The sequence below is a fragment of the Vombatus ursinus genome, unplaced genomic scaffold (assembly GCF_900497805.2).
Source record: "Vombatus ursinus unplaced genomic scaffold, bare-nosed wombat genome assembly UNPS02014786.1, whole genome shotgun sequence".
NCBI lineage: Eukaryota > Metazoa > Chordata > Mammalia > Diprotodontia > Vombatidae > Vombatus > Vombatus ursinus.
This window is the reverse complement of record NW_020954564.1, coordinates 54,469,714-54,484,784: the sequence shown is the minus strand read 5'-3', so window position 1 is coordinate 54,484,784 and position 15,071 is coordinate 54,469,714. Positions and strand designations below refer to the sequence as shown.

General features: G+C 37.5%; 1 protein-coding gene across 2 annotated transcripts in view; it reads right to left on the bottom strand.

Moving 5' to 3' along the window:
* Nucleotides 1-1,112: 1,112 nt before the first annotated feature.
* Nucleotides 1,113-15,071, bottom strand: part of LOC114046894 (centrosomal protein of 89 kDa-like) — a 160,891-nt gene continuing 146,932 nt past the window's right edge. For both annotated transcript variants that reach the window (XM_027867502.1, XM_027867503.1), the window contains exon 19: nt 1,113-1,537. In XM_027867502.1, the coding sequence (XP_027723303.1) occupies nt 1,216-1,537 (322 nt within the window). In that variant the 3' untranslated portion in view covers nt 1,113-1,215. The remainder of the gene's footprint in view (nt 1,538-15,071) is intronic.

Below are 15,071 nucleotides of genomic sequence, written 5' to 3'. Positions count from 1 at the left end.
CGCCTGAAGCAAAAAGGAATTTTCTATAAATAAATAACAAGATCATAGGTCCATCAAAAGATCAAGATGTATTTTATGAGTGTGTGTGTGTGTGTGTGTGTGTGTGTGTGTGTGTGTGTGTGTGTGAATTACAAAGAGACCAATGCTGGCCATTTTCAATGTCTAATATGAGGCACTTAGGGAAAAAAAAAAACAAACCAACTTTTTGAAAGGCCTTGGTCCAGGATTTGTATCAGTGGAAGTAATTCCCACATACAGAAATCTTAATAACAACAAAGCATTGGTACTTTAAACACTGATATATGATCAGTGATATAGACATTAATATATAAGCATGTGGTCCAGAATTTAGCCTTAGGAAATACTGTCATCATTTTTTAGCCTTTAATTCTCAAATAACTTCTTTACAACATAATAAAAAAAAATGCCATTGCTCTCTGAGGCAGCCCAGAGAAAAGAGTTACTACCTGAACTTTGGGTTTCTACTGGCTTATGTATAGGTTCATGTACATACCAAATATTTTAACTCTAAATAGCCAGAATGCAGGACCATTTAAAAATAAATTTCTGCACATGTCTCTAGTGATACAGGCAAATGGTACATCATAAATGAAAAGAAAATACAATAAAACTGATCAAATATCTAATAAAATTTTGTAAATTTCCAAACTGTGCTTACATGGAACACAATTTGGTCATGAGAAATAAATCTTACTTCTCTTCTATAAATTTTACTATTTTACAATTTCAGGAAGCCGACAGTCAAAACCATCATTGCTAAAGCCCACCATCACCTATATTTGTGCATATTTCATTGAAACAGTTCATTAGATCAGAGGTAAAAGTTTACTTGACATAATTTACTTACCAAAACATGACAAGACCCTACTCCTTTCTTATTACACAATTCTTTTATAGTAGACTTTGATTTATTGCTGTTATATGATGGTGATTAGGACTCAAATTTCTCTAATTAGGTCACTTATTTACTTGAGAAATACAACTAGAATTAAATGGTGATTACTGGAGGGTAGTATATTTCATTTGATAAGAAGTATTATAAAGATTTTATAATACAATTTAAAAATAAAAACAAGTTTTAAAAAACTAAATTAGATTTCTTGGACAATTTATTCCACCCTTTAGATGAAGTAAAGAGTGTCATTGCCATGAGGAGAAAAATGTTGTACACAGGAGAATAATACACTTCCTTTTTCAATATAAATTGGCTTCCCTTTGGAGAAAAAATTCTGCTCTGGATGTGCTGTCTTTACTATCATTGGGTTCTGTCTGGCATAAGGTATGTAGAGCAGGCATTTCTGGTAGCTGGATACCTGAAGAAGACTTCACCTCACAATAGCTAAGAGCATATCCTTCAACCAAGTCTTCTTTGGACATCTGGTTTAAGCCTGAGTCATAGGCGCTGGCTTTCTTCCACGAGTGTGTCTTCTTGAGGGTGGTGTGCAGGAATTCTTTCATCCTTTGGTTTTCTTTGGCAGTAGATTCCCAAACCACTTCAAGTTCACCTTCTACCTCTCTACAAGAAACAAAAAACAGAAAGTAAAGTTTTAAATGGCCTCTTTCCCATATGGGTCCTTTGTGGAACAATCTGACAACAGAAACTTTTCTTTAGAAGCACTACTTTTTTTAAATAAATTTTTATTGATGTCTTGTGTTTTTTCTATCACCATAGTTTCCCCCAGTTTTCTTCTCTCCCCCCCAAAGCCATTCCATATAACAAATTGTATTTTTAAGACAAAAAAAGAAGAAATCAATATAACTAATCAAAATATTGAAAGTTTAAAAATATTTGTTCTCAGCATCACTTGTGGCCTTCCCTCCTCTGCAAAAGGCAGAGTTGGGAGGGTCTTCTTATATCTCTTCTTTTGACCCATGCTTGTTCTTTAAAACGCTGCAACATTCACTTTTGAGTGTGTGCACACACGCGTGTGTTTGTTCTTTCCATTTACATTACTGTACTCACTGTATATACTGTTTTCTTGGCTTAGTTTACTTCATTATATCAGTTTATATAGATCTTCTCATATTTCCCTGTATTAATCACATTTATCATTTCTTATAGCACAGTATATATGTATATATATACACACACACAAGTATGTTTTATATACAAACAAATATGTGTCTATGTTATGTGTGTGTATATATATGTATGTGCATATATATACACATACACACACACACACACATATATATATATGGAGAAAGTGAGAGAGAGAGAAAGAGAGAGAGAGAGCGAATATCTTAAAAACTGAGGAAATTAAGGGAATTTGAGGTGATTAGGACAGCAAGTGGTTAATTGTGGAAACTGAGTGAACCATACTAACTCCATCTTGTAACTCAATTCTGGAGCTAGCTCAGTTCCCTTTCTATTCAATTATAAGTCTAGGGGCAGCTAGGTGGTGCAGTGGATAGGGCACCGGCCCTGGATTCAGGAGGACCTGAGTTCAAATCTGGCCTCAGATATATAACACTTACTAGCTATGACTCTGGGCAAGTCACTTAACCCCATTGCCTAGCCAAAAACAAAACAAAACAAAACCAAAACAATCAATTATAAGTCTAGTACAACTTCTGTCCTGTGAGAAAATTTTATTTGATTGTGAAAAGTGAGAGAAAACTTTGTTGCCCTATTTGAACTTAGCTTCGCATGGCTGGGAAACCAGACCACCTCTTCCTATTGTTTAGACATCCTTAACCATGGATCTAGGTTATGCTAATCAGAAACCTGGTCAGAATCAAAGACTGATGCAAGGAATTTTCTCACAATTGTACATCTCAAGCAACCGTTATGTTTTATAAGAAAACTGGCACTGTACCGATCAGTTACTGTTTCCATGTTCCTTTGATTGCTTACAGATGCTTGAGGGGAACAGGACACCTCCTTTTCCAGTTTCAGGGAAATGTACCTGTTTACTCTCTCCCTCCCAACTTGGAAAGTCTCTAATCTTTTATCCAATTAGAAATCAAATTATGTTGTTTCCTTTGAACTAATTGGCCTTATTTGATTAATAATTTTTAATGCATAAAAGTCTGTCTGCCCCCTCTATTTGGCATCCAGCCCCAAGCTGAGGAAATGGTCCCACTTTGTTAGGCAATTGGCATGCATTGCTTAATAAATATTCTCAGAGGATCAAACTTTTGTTTCCTCATTCTACCTTTCACCCTCAATCAAACCCTATCCAAAAAAATCGGATACAAAGATTTTTTTTTTCCCACTTGACCACCTCTCTTCTTATCCTAGGTTAGGGGTAGGGTACCTGCGGCCTTGAGGCCACATGTGGCCTTCTAGGTCCTTGGGTGCAGCCTTTTGACTGAGTCTACATTTTACAGAACAAATCCTTTTATTAAGGGGATTTGTTTTATAAAATTTAGATTCAGTCAAAGGGCTGCATTTGAGAACCTAGAGGGCCACATGTGGCCTTGAGGCCACAGATTCCCCACCCCTGCACTGGAGCTTACAGAGTAGAGAGATGACATGATTGCACGTGTTTTAAGAAAACCACTTTAGTGGACAAAGGTCTGGAGTGGGGAGAGACTTGAGGCTGGCAGACCCACCAGGAGGTTTCTGCTACACTCAAAGTGAGAGGTGGTGAGGGCCTGCACCAGAGTGGTGATAGTGTCAGAGGAGAGAAGGAGGCATATTCAAGAGATGTTACAAAACTGAAACTAACAGGCCTTGGCAACAGCGCAGATATGGGGGGAGGGGGGTGAGAGACGGTAAGGATTCCACGATGACTCCTAGCTTGGAAGCTGGCATTCAAAGCCAGGTCCTCTGATTTCAAATGTAGGGAGTGCTCTTTTTGCTGTGCCACACTGATTCTTTGCTGTGAGCAACACACCAACAGTATAATGTGGAATACTAAAAAGGAGAAAACTGTAGCACCAGATTCTTTTTTCTTGCCATAGAAATTCCATTTTCTTCCAAGTCAGCTAGATCTCTTCTGACATAACTTTTTATAACTAGACCTGTGATTTCACTGGTCTCGGGAACTTTGAGTGATGACACTCCTCCCAATACAAAGGAGCAACTGTTGTTCAGCTCAAAGTCTCAGACAGTCTCCTGGGAGGCCGACCACAAGCACAGGAGACCCTTGGGTACCAAGGAGTTAAGGGAGCCACCCTGGATCAGAGAGCCAGTACTTGAACACAGGCCTTCTTGAGTCTGAGGCAGCTCTCTATCCATTATGTCCTACACTGCCTGTCATGGGATGCATATCCCAATGAAAATACTGCAAGTAGTTGCCTAAGAAGTTTAGGGAAATACAATTGTTCTTTGTTTCATTGCTGCTGGGGGAAAAAACATCAAATGGACTGTCAAGAATTTATCCACAAATTGATTTCTGAAAGCCTATGAGGTTCTTTCAAAGGCAAGTAACAAGGCCACCTTGATTTATTGATCCCACTTTATGTGGTGTTCAGAAAGTGCTCTAAAGAAATAGGATCTCAAGAATTCTCATAATAGCCTAGAGATTGGCAAGAGTTATCAGTCCTATATTGTAAACAGAGAAGCTATTTCAAAGATTATAACTCTGGCCCAAGACGAGCAAAAGACATCACTCCATACACCCACTGCACCAGACATCATTTCCCCACATATGCAACTGCTTTCTCTAACACCAACCTACTTACAATTTATCTTAGTTGAACTTTTTATACAAATGTGTTCAAAGTTAGAAGAAATAGAGTAAAACTGACCTGGCAAAAAGTTAGAATTAAGCTGTTTAAGCACATTACAGCTAGACATTCACTTTGGATCAATGTTTTGGCTCCAACTTAGTCATTCAAAATTAAAAACAAAAACAAAAAACCCCACCTCAAATACCTCATCCTCATATGCTACATAATTGGAAAACATTCTCAGCAAGGAATAAACTTTATTTCCACACATAGACTTTTCAGTCAGGGAGAAGGTTCATAGTTTGGGCAGTGTGTACCTCAATAGCTGATAGTGCTTTTGTCTCTGATATTCCTGTTTAAATTTGGGGATTAAATAAAACTTTAAGGTTGCTAAAATATGTGCAAAACATCTTAGAGTCATTTATATCCTGAAAAGAAAGTAAGTAGTGATAATTGCATGTGTTTGGGCATGAATTATGTAGTACAATATATCATGACCTAGAAAAATCACAAAGGGGAAAAGAAGTTATGATTCTCTAGACATAAATTTGACTTGAAAGAATAAACAAATCTTAGTTTTTACATTACAGCTAGATTAACAATTTAAATTAAGTGTTTTCAGTTAAAGAACTACTTCAACATCTGAAGAATGCAGGGACTGGCTCCCTGGACCTGGATTTAAGACCACCCAAGTTTAAAAACTTCCTCAGACCCTTACTAGTGTTATCCTGAGCAAGTCTTCCAGCTACTCTTAACCTCAGTTTCTTTATTTGTAAAATAGGGATAATAACAGCTCCCGACCTCAGAAGATTATTTTGAGGATCATACATGACATATGTATAAACTCCTTGGCAAACCTTGAAACACTATATAAATGTGAGCTATTATCATTATACCACTGAATTTTGTTTAAAGACTATGTACAAGAACATATTATATTTAAAATTAACCAGAGAATCACAGAATTTCAGACCGGAAACATCATCATCTTGAAAGCCCTGAGAAGGAAAGTGACTTGACTAAAGTATAGATGATGGAAGAATATATACATCTACAGAAAACAGAACATCTGGATTCCTGAGCTGGAACTGAAAGACAGTGTTTTAAGTTTCAAAACAAGGTGATACATACTTAACCATGATTTCCAAATGCAGGCCATCTGGGTTGTAAATGTTGGAAAATAATAGTATAGAATATATATGTTAGCTAAGGGCAGTGATTTTTTTTCTGTGGCCCTGTGATATACGGTTCTTCAAAATCTCAACTTTTCAAGGTCTTCCTTGTCACAATTTTAACTTACAAACCGGCTTTTCTATGGGTTAGCACAATTACATTTTGTTTTCATTTGTGTACCATATATTCTGAGTAGTTCGCTTGGAAAGGCATACAAACAGTAAACAGACCAGAAAAGGTCAAGGAAAATGCACATTTATAAATGAATAACATGGGCAAAGAAAAAACGTTGCTCCTTTTAAAAAGAATGCATAGAATTACTGCAATGGTTTTGTTAATATATGCAAACATTTTTTCAATAATCTATAGCTAATGAAGCATATATTCACATTATGAGGAATTATTACTGCCCTTCTATTCACTTTATGCTTTTGACAAAGTTGCTTTTAAAAAAAATGACTATGTTAAAAGCTTTTCAAATGTGCTCTTTCTTTTTCCTGGGAAAAGAGAACATTGGGTGCCTTCTCCTCAAAACTTCCCATCAAGTGACCAGACTTCTGCCTCTCTTTTTAGTTTTCAACATTCACTTCCACAAGATTTTGAGTTTTAAATTTTCTCCCCCTCCCTTTCCTATTCCCTCCCCAAGATGGCGTTCAATCTGATATAGGCTCTACTTATATGTTCATATTAAGCATATTTTCACATTAGTCATTTTGTAAAGAAGAATTAGAATGAATGGGAAGAACCACGAGAAAGAAGAAACAAAGCAAAAAAAAAGAAAGAGAGAGAGAGAGAGATCAAATAGTATGCTTCAATCTGCACTCAGACTCCATAGTTCTTTCTCTGGGTGTAGATAGCATTTTTCATCATGAGTCTTTTGTTGAGAAGAGTTAAGTCTATCTAAGTCAGTCATCACACATTGGGGCTGTTACTGTGTACGATGTTCTCCTGGTGCTGTTCTCTTCGCTCAGCATCAGTTCATACAAGTCTTTCCAGGTTTTTCTGAAGTCCACCTGCTCATCATCTCTTATAGCACAATAGTACTCCATTATATTCATATACCACAACTTGTTCAGCCATTCCCCAATTGATGGGCATCCCCTCAATTTCCAATTCTTCTGTCTCTCTTTTCTAATAAAGACTTAATTTGTACAGGAAGCAGGCTTGGCAGCAATTTTCAGCACTCTGTGGACTGACAGGGGCCCTTTGGTTTTCCTTCCCAAAGAACCTTAAAAAATATTTTGAATATATGGAATATTTTTTTAGGACAGTCAGAAAGAACAGTAGGATCTTCAAGGGAGCTCTGTTTCTGACTGTCAATTTAAAATATCTTTCTGAGTATATAGCCATAGCTCATTTCCAGCATTAATTCACAATATTTCATATACTAGACCTCCCACCCAAAATGACAGCTAGCTTTTTCCATATCTCATCCTACTCTGCTCCATCTCTCACCTGAACTGAGGCAAACCATCTCTCTTGCATTATATTCTCTATTTCCTTTTGTTCAAATCCTTCCCTGCCTTAAAAACACAGCTCAAGCTGTAATTCTTTCATGAAGTCTTTCCTGATACTACCAGTTAAAAGTGATATCTCTCTACAGACATCTTGCAGTCCCATGCCACTAAAGTCAATATATCTATTAAGCCTATATATACATATATGTATATGTGTGTGTGTATATATACCAGAGAGATCAGAGAGAAGAAAACGACCCATATATACACACATACATACATACATACATACATATATATTATAGCAGCTCTTTTTGTAATGGCAAAGAACTGGAAACTAAAGGAGAGCCCATCATTTTCAGAACAGTTGAACAAATTATGGTATATGAATGTAATAGAATACTGTTATGCCACAAGAAATTATGAAAGGGGTGTATTCAGAGAAAACTAGGAAGACTATATGAACTGATGCAGAGTAAAGTGAGAACAAGAAAAAGAAGAATTTATATAATGGCATCAACAGCGTAAAGACAGATGGCAACGAAAGACTTAATAATGCTAATCAATTCAATAACCAACCATGATAACAGAGGGTTGATGGTGGTCTCTACTATCTACCTCCTGACGAAAAGATACTGTATTCAAGATGTAGAATGAGACATACATTTGTGGACAGGGATAATGTGGGAATTTGTTTTTCCTGACCATGCCTATTCGTTACTAGTCATTTTTTCTAATGATCTTTACTCCTCTGTGAAGTGCTCTCCTGTCTTATAGCTTTAGGACTTTCTCTACCACGCAATAGAAACTTCTTCACCGTGGAGGCTCACTCTGGACTACTTCTCACACTGGAAGTATTCTCTGCCCTTGTGGCCTTTCCCACTGATTGGCTGGTTCCTCCCAGAACTTCCATTTTAAGTTGGAGGCCTAGGCCAACCAGGTATTCATTCTTCTCCAAGCTTTACTCCTGATTCATCTCCACAGGATTTTCTCTACCATGTCTCCTCGCTAGGTTCCTTCATTCCCCAATCTCACCACCCTTCCTTTCAGCTTCCTTTTCTGTGTCCCTTTTACGTGCTTTTTGAGAGCAGAGACTGAATTTATTTCTGCTTGTTTCTGTATTTCCAGAGCTTAACACACTGCATGAACACATAGTAAGCATCTAATGCTTGTTGACTTGTTAGTAGAGTTTTGTTTTTATTATCTTCTTTTAAATTTGGAGGGGAAGGGAGGGAGAAAGCATGTAGGAATGGGAGAGAGAGAAAATAAATTCTTGTTAACTGAAAAATAAAGTCAAACAGAAAAAAATAAAACAAAAAAAAGTGATGTCTCATACCTCAAATTTTTCCTAAAGCATTTGCTTTGGATTTTTATACCAATTACGTTCTATCTTCACTGTCATACTCATCTGTGCATATGTCATATCTCCTCTTTATTATAGAGCAAGGACCTGTAATATTACTTCATTATATCCCTATGATGTATCTTTGCACAGTGTAGTCACTTTAAAAAAAATACGTGATAGAATGATTAATGTTTGTTGAGGTAAATAGATGATTATAAAGGTGCAGAAAATATATATGAAAATCTAGGACTTTTCGCATTAAATCTGGAACGCAACAGAAATAGTGCAAGGGAGGCAGTGCATAATTGATAGAAAGCTGGCTTTGGAGTTAGGAAGACCCAAGGTTTAAGACTAGCTTCAACAAATATTAGTTGTATAACTGTGAGCAGGTGGCTTAGGTTCTCAGTGCCTCAGGCAGCTCTCAGACTACAAGAGGTAGAGCGGTTGTTGATCTTAGTTGGTGAAGGTAGTTTCCTCATTCAAAATCCCTGTACCAATGAAATTACAGGTCTAGTCCACAGGAAAAAAAAGAAATAAGTAGAGCAAAGTAAAATATCTGATAAATATTCATTATTTATAGTACAGTCACCAATATGGTGGGTGTTTTTAAAGTTCACTCCATAATAATAATGAAAAGCAGTTAAAAGATTGTAAAACCTTCTGGGGAGTAAGCACCCCCCATTTAAAGACCATCAGAACTTAGAAAATACAAATTAAAGGGTGAAGATTTCTATTATAAAAGGATACTTTGCTTTAAGAAAGGATTTTTTGTTCGTTTCCTTTAACTGGTGTACTTTCCTAGGGCATTAACAACACAATTTCAGTTAAATTCAGCAAACATTTATTAAGAATCTCCGAGTATTAGGCTAGGTGCTAGGCCTGTGTTAATATAATTAACATTTAAGGGGCAGCTAGGTGGTACGATGGATAGAGCACCGGCTCTGAAGTCAAGAGGACCTGAGTTCAAATCTGGCCTCAGACCAAACACTTGACACTTACTAGCTGTGTGATCTTGGGCAAGTCACTTAACCCCAACTGCCTAAAAAGAAAAAAAAATATTTAATACTTCACAAGATAGTGAATAACAAATAACACAAACTTAGCAGAAAGAATCCTTCCCTTCCTCCCTTACCTATTTAGCTATCGTACCTTTCAGGACCCTGAGTTGGGTGCCAGGGCAAAAAGATTAACAAGTCAGGGTTCCCAAGCCCTCATCTTCTCAAATTACAAAGAAAGGAGTGCCATGACAGGTAACTAAAGTGACCTGAGTGGAGACCTCACTAGAAGCGGCATTGTCCTGAGTGGAGGATGAGCTAAAGTTTAGGTGTTTACCACACTCAGAAATAATTTTGAGAGAACTGTCTGAGTGGGATTAAATGATTACAAACATTTTAAGCTAGAAGATATCCTCACATGTGTGCCTAGGTAATAATACTAAAATATTTTAAGAGCTATAATTTAGTCAGCACAGAATTCTCTATACCAGGAGTTCCTCTACCAATGACGGACAGATCTGGGCACTTCCACATTATTGTTAATGAAAGTAACTGTGGAAAAAAAAAAGCTAAAGATCAGTAATTCCATATCTAAACCACTGATAATGATAAGCTCTAATAAAAGATCATATGACAAGTGGAACTAAAAAGTTCAGAAGGACTTATCAAAGTGCAAATAAAATATGGCCTAGATGATTTTCTAACAACTGGTCTGTCAAAGGTCATGCTAGAGAAGCAGAATAGGAACATAAGCAAATAAATATTTAAACTCAAGAGGCTGGTATGTGAGGAGATTTTCCAACATGAAATGAAAACCTCTGGGAAAAACTGAAGCATATTAAGCAGTAAGAAAGGTGGTAGGGCAAAATAAGGCAGCCTAAAAATCATCATTAACTTATGATAGTACTTAAAAGTATGGCTGTAAAAATTAAACAGGAGACAGTTGTTTCATGCAAAACAAAAACACATATTTAGTTAGACTGATCAAATGGAAAAACCCAATGCTTTCAAAATTTTAAGCAATTATGCTGTTAAAATCTCTCAGGCAGAATAAAGAAGGTAGAAAAGGACACACTAGGGATCAAGCAACAAATCAAGCCTGTATTTGTGCAATGCACCATGTTAAAGAATGTATTCAATTCTCAAAGAAAGAAATGTCCCATGTAATTAGGGAACTCCTCTCTGGTCAGAAACTTTAAATATGGGTCAAAACATTTTAAAAGTAACTTTTATAAAGTACTAGTCCAAGTACTTCTTTGTCCAGGGAAAATCACCTGTTAGATAACTGCTAATTGAGCCTGGATTCATGGGGTAACTACCTAAGTTGCACAGTAGATAGTGTGCTAGACTTGGAATCAGGAAGGACAGAATTCAAAATTTGCTGCTCCATAAAATGAGGACTCAATGACCTCTAAGTTTCCTTTTGGGTCCAAATCTATGATATTATGATCTGCAGGTTAACATTAATTAGATACATGCTATAAGTTGTCAAATATAACAGGTGCTACAGTTTGATAATAATTAGCAGAAATTCTAATCTCTATTCTTACAGTCAACAGTCAGTCAACAAACATTATTAGGCACTTAACATTGTGTCAGGCGGGGTGCTGAGCATTAGGGATAAAAAACAACAACAAAAAACAAAACCCAAAAGCAAAAACCCAAAGACAAAAGCACAGTCCATACCATTAATGAATGATATTCTATTTAGAGAACAACATTCAACTGAGTCTTGAAGGAAGCCAGAAGGTCAGGGATAGGAGGGAGCACATTCGAGGTATGGGGGACAACTAATTCAAAGTCAAAGACTTGGGAGATGAATGTCCTTTGTGAAGAACTGCAAGACAGATAATGGTGCTGGACTGCAGAGTGCATGGAAGGGAGCAAAATATATGATGGGTGAAACAGATAGTGTTTTTCAGGTTGTGAAAAGTTTTAAATAAATGGCAAAAAGAGAATTTTGTATTTGATCCTGGAGGTAATAGTGAGTCACTGGAGTTTACTGACTAAGGGGGTAGCATGGTCAGATTTATACCTTGGGAAAATCCCTTAGGCAGCTGAGTGGAGGATGGACTGGAATGGGGAAAAAATGGAAGGTTTTAATAGGAAGATCTATTAAAATAGTCCAGGTATGTGAGGGGATGAGATCCTGGACCAGGGTAGGGGCTGTGTGAACACAGAGAAAGCAACATTCACAAGAAATATTGTTAAGGTAGAAATGATGAGACTTGGCAACAGATTATATATGTGTGATGACTTCAAGTGAGAGATCTAGGTTGACACTGAGGTCTGAGGAATCAGGAAGATGATACTGCCCTTGACAGGAATTTAGAGGGAATTTAGAAGAGGAGAGTTCAGAGGAAAAGATAATGAGCTCTCTTTAGGACATGTTGAGTTCGAGATGCCTCTGGGGCATCTGGTTTTAGATGTCTAAAAAGCAGTTGGTGACACAGAACTGGAGTTCTGGAGGAAGGTAAGGGTTGGATAGACAGATCTTTGAAAGAGATGTAATTGAATTCATAGGAACTGATGAGATATAATATAAGAGTAGAAGAGAAGAAGAGACAACCTTAAGGAATATCCATTTTTAGTAGGTATGACCGGAATATCCAACAAAGGAGAATGAGAGAATAGTCAGACAGGTAGGAGGAGAACCAGGAGAGAGCAGTGTCACAAAAACATAAAGAAGAGAGAGTAATCAGGAGAAGAAGGAAGTTGAAGTCAAAGGCTGAGAAGAGGTCAAGAAGGAAGAGAACTGAAAAAAAAAAAAAGGCCATCATTTACAGCACTGAAGAAGTCACGGGTGACTTTGGAGAGAAGAGTTTCAGTTGAATGAGGAGGTTAGGAGTCAGACTGCAAAAAGCAAAAGAAGCAAGTGAAGAAGAGAGGATGTAGAGGCCCCCATTGTAGACAGACTTCTCAAAGAGCTCAGTTGAGAAGGCAAAACAGAAGGTAAAGATATAGGATGATAGCTGGCAGGGATGGACAATGTGAGGGCTTCTGAAGGATGAGTGCCACGGGCTTGTTTACAGGCAGCAGGGAAAGAACAAACAGGGACAATGTGAAGGACCAAGAAACTGGGAATGATGGATAGAGAAACTGGAAGGAGGAGATGGTGGGGTGGTATCAAGGGGGCATAGAGAGGTATTTGCCTTGGCAGGGAGAAAGGCCACCTCTTCATGTGAGACAGGGATGCGGAAAATAGTGGAGGAAAACATTTGAATGCTGTGAGATGAGCAAGAAATAAAAAAGAGCCCTTAGTGAATGGTCTCAATCTTTTCAATGAAGTATTAAGCAAGGTCCTTGACTGAGGTAGGGGGAAGGGATGCCATGGGAGGTTTGAGGAGGGATGAAAGGGTCTGGAATAGCCCCTGTGGTAAGTGGGATAGGTAACTGATTAGAGAGGTGTAAAAGAAGTGTTTTGCTGCCATGGGGACCCAGCTGAGATTATGCAGCGTAAATTTGTAGTGGACTCGTAGTTTCTTTTTTTTTTTTTAGCTGTTATTTAGTATTTTATTTTTCCCCAGTTACATGTAAAAACAATTTTTAACATTGGTTTTTAAAACTTTGAGTTCCTAATTCTCTCCCTTCCTTCCATCCCCCCCATTGAGAATGTAAGCAATTTGTTATAGGTTACACATGTGTAGTCATGTAAAACATCCATAAGAGTCATGTTGTGAAAGAAAATATAGACCAAAAAAAATTAAAGAAAAACAAAGAAAGTATATTTCAATCTGGATTCGGATACCACTAGCTCTTTCTCTGGGGATGGACAGCTTTATTCATCATAAGTCCTTCAGAGTTATTTTGTATCATTGTATTGCTGAGAATAGCTAAATCATTCACAGTTGATAATCTTACAATAATGCTGTTACTTTGTACACAGTACATTTCACTTTGCATCAGCCCATGCGGTTTCATGACTTTCTCTAACTTCATTAGGCAACATGGGAATAGGAGCAAAGGTGGCAGATGATAGTAGTAATCCAAGGTTGGATTTTGGCCAGGTATGACCGAAGAAAGGACAATGGGACAAGTGATGAAAGTGCAGAGTTGAACTGTTACACCAAGGATTAAGACAGTCAAAGAAGGAGAGTGTGGTCAGTGTAGCAGTGAAGGCCTGGGAAATAACAGAGGATTAGAGGGATTTGAGGTTATAGGAAGGATGAAGAACAGAGTTGGGAGTTATAAGGTAGAGAGAAAGATTAAATAAAAGGAAAAGATTAAATGATTAAATATTTTTAGATAAGGAATCTGGAAGTGCCAATGGGGAGCAAGAAGTATTCCAACTTCCTCATCATGATCAGGAAGGAATATGAATGAAAGCGCAACCAGTATTGGAAAGGGAGTCAAGGGTGCAGGTTCATCAGAAGGGCACCAGATTTGTTAATACCAGAAGATGAAAGGAGGGAGAAAGGAAAAGATTTAGGATGAAATCAAGTTCATTAATTATGGACTGAACATTCTAAAGAGAATAGGGGAAGATGAGGGAAGATCTGCAGTGGAACATTTTGGGGATAGGGTTGAGATGGAGGGGAATGAGGGAGTGGGCACAACTGGGAATGGAGAATGGGGTTTTTACTTCAGCAGCCAGAGACTTAGATGTTTCACGGTCCTCCCTCAAGATCCAACCTTGTGGCTAGTGGTGATGTTGTTTCCTGTTAAGCCTCAGGAGGCCTGCTTCATGCCAGTGGAGGTTATGTGTCAGCCTTGATTCCAGAGTCTCCCTCACTCCACATATTTAATCAGTTGCCAAAACTTGCCATTTCTACCATAAGACATAGTTTAGACAGCATCTTCTATAAGAAACCTTTCCTGATCCACTCAACTGCTAGTGTCTTCCCTTCCAAACTACCTTGTATTTAACTACTTTGTATAGATTTGTCTATTGTAATATTTGTATATTAACTACTCTTGTGTATATATGGGCATAACTACTTTATGCATATATGTGTATGTATACTCTATTGAAACATTTGTATATATATTGTCTATTGTAATATTTGTATATTAACTACTCTGTAAATCTATATATTTAATCACTTTATATTTATGCTATGTATATTTATATACGTATTTGTTGTCTCCTCCCCATTAGAATGCAAACTCCTTGAAAGAGAGGATTGCATCCATAGGTGTTAGCACAGTGCCTAGCACAAGAGAAGGTATTTAATAAATACTGGGTGATTACGGTTAATTGGAGGGGGAATGTTTCTAAGAAGTAGGGATCGGGGAAGGTCTCTTGGAGGAGATGGCATTTGTAATGGGCTTTAAAGGATGGGTTATCATGGTAGAATAGATAGATACTATCTAAGGAGTCGATCCGTGTTCAGAATCTGCCTCTTAAGCCTACTGCTTCTCTGATTGAGGACAAATCCCTTAACTTCCATCTGTAAAAAGAGGAAGGTGAACTACATGGCCCCTAGTACCCTTCCAACTTTAGGAGTAATGATACATGCT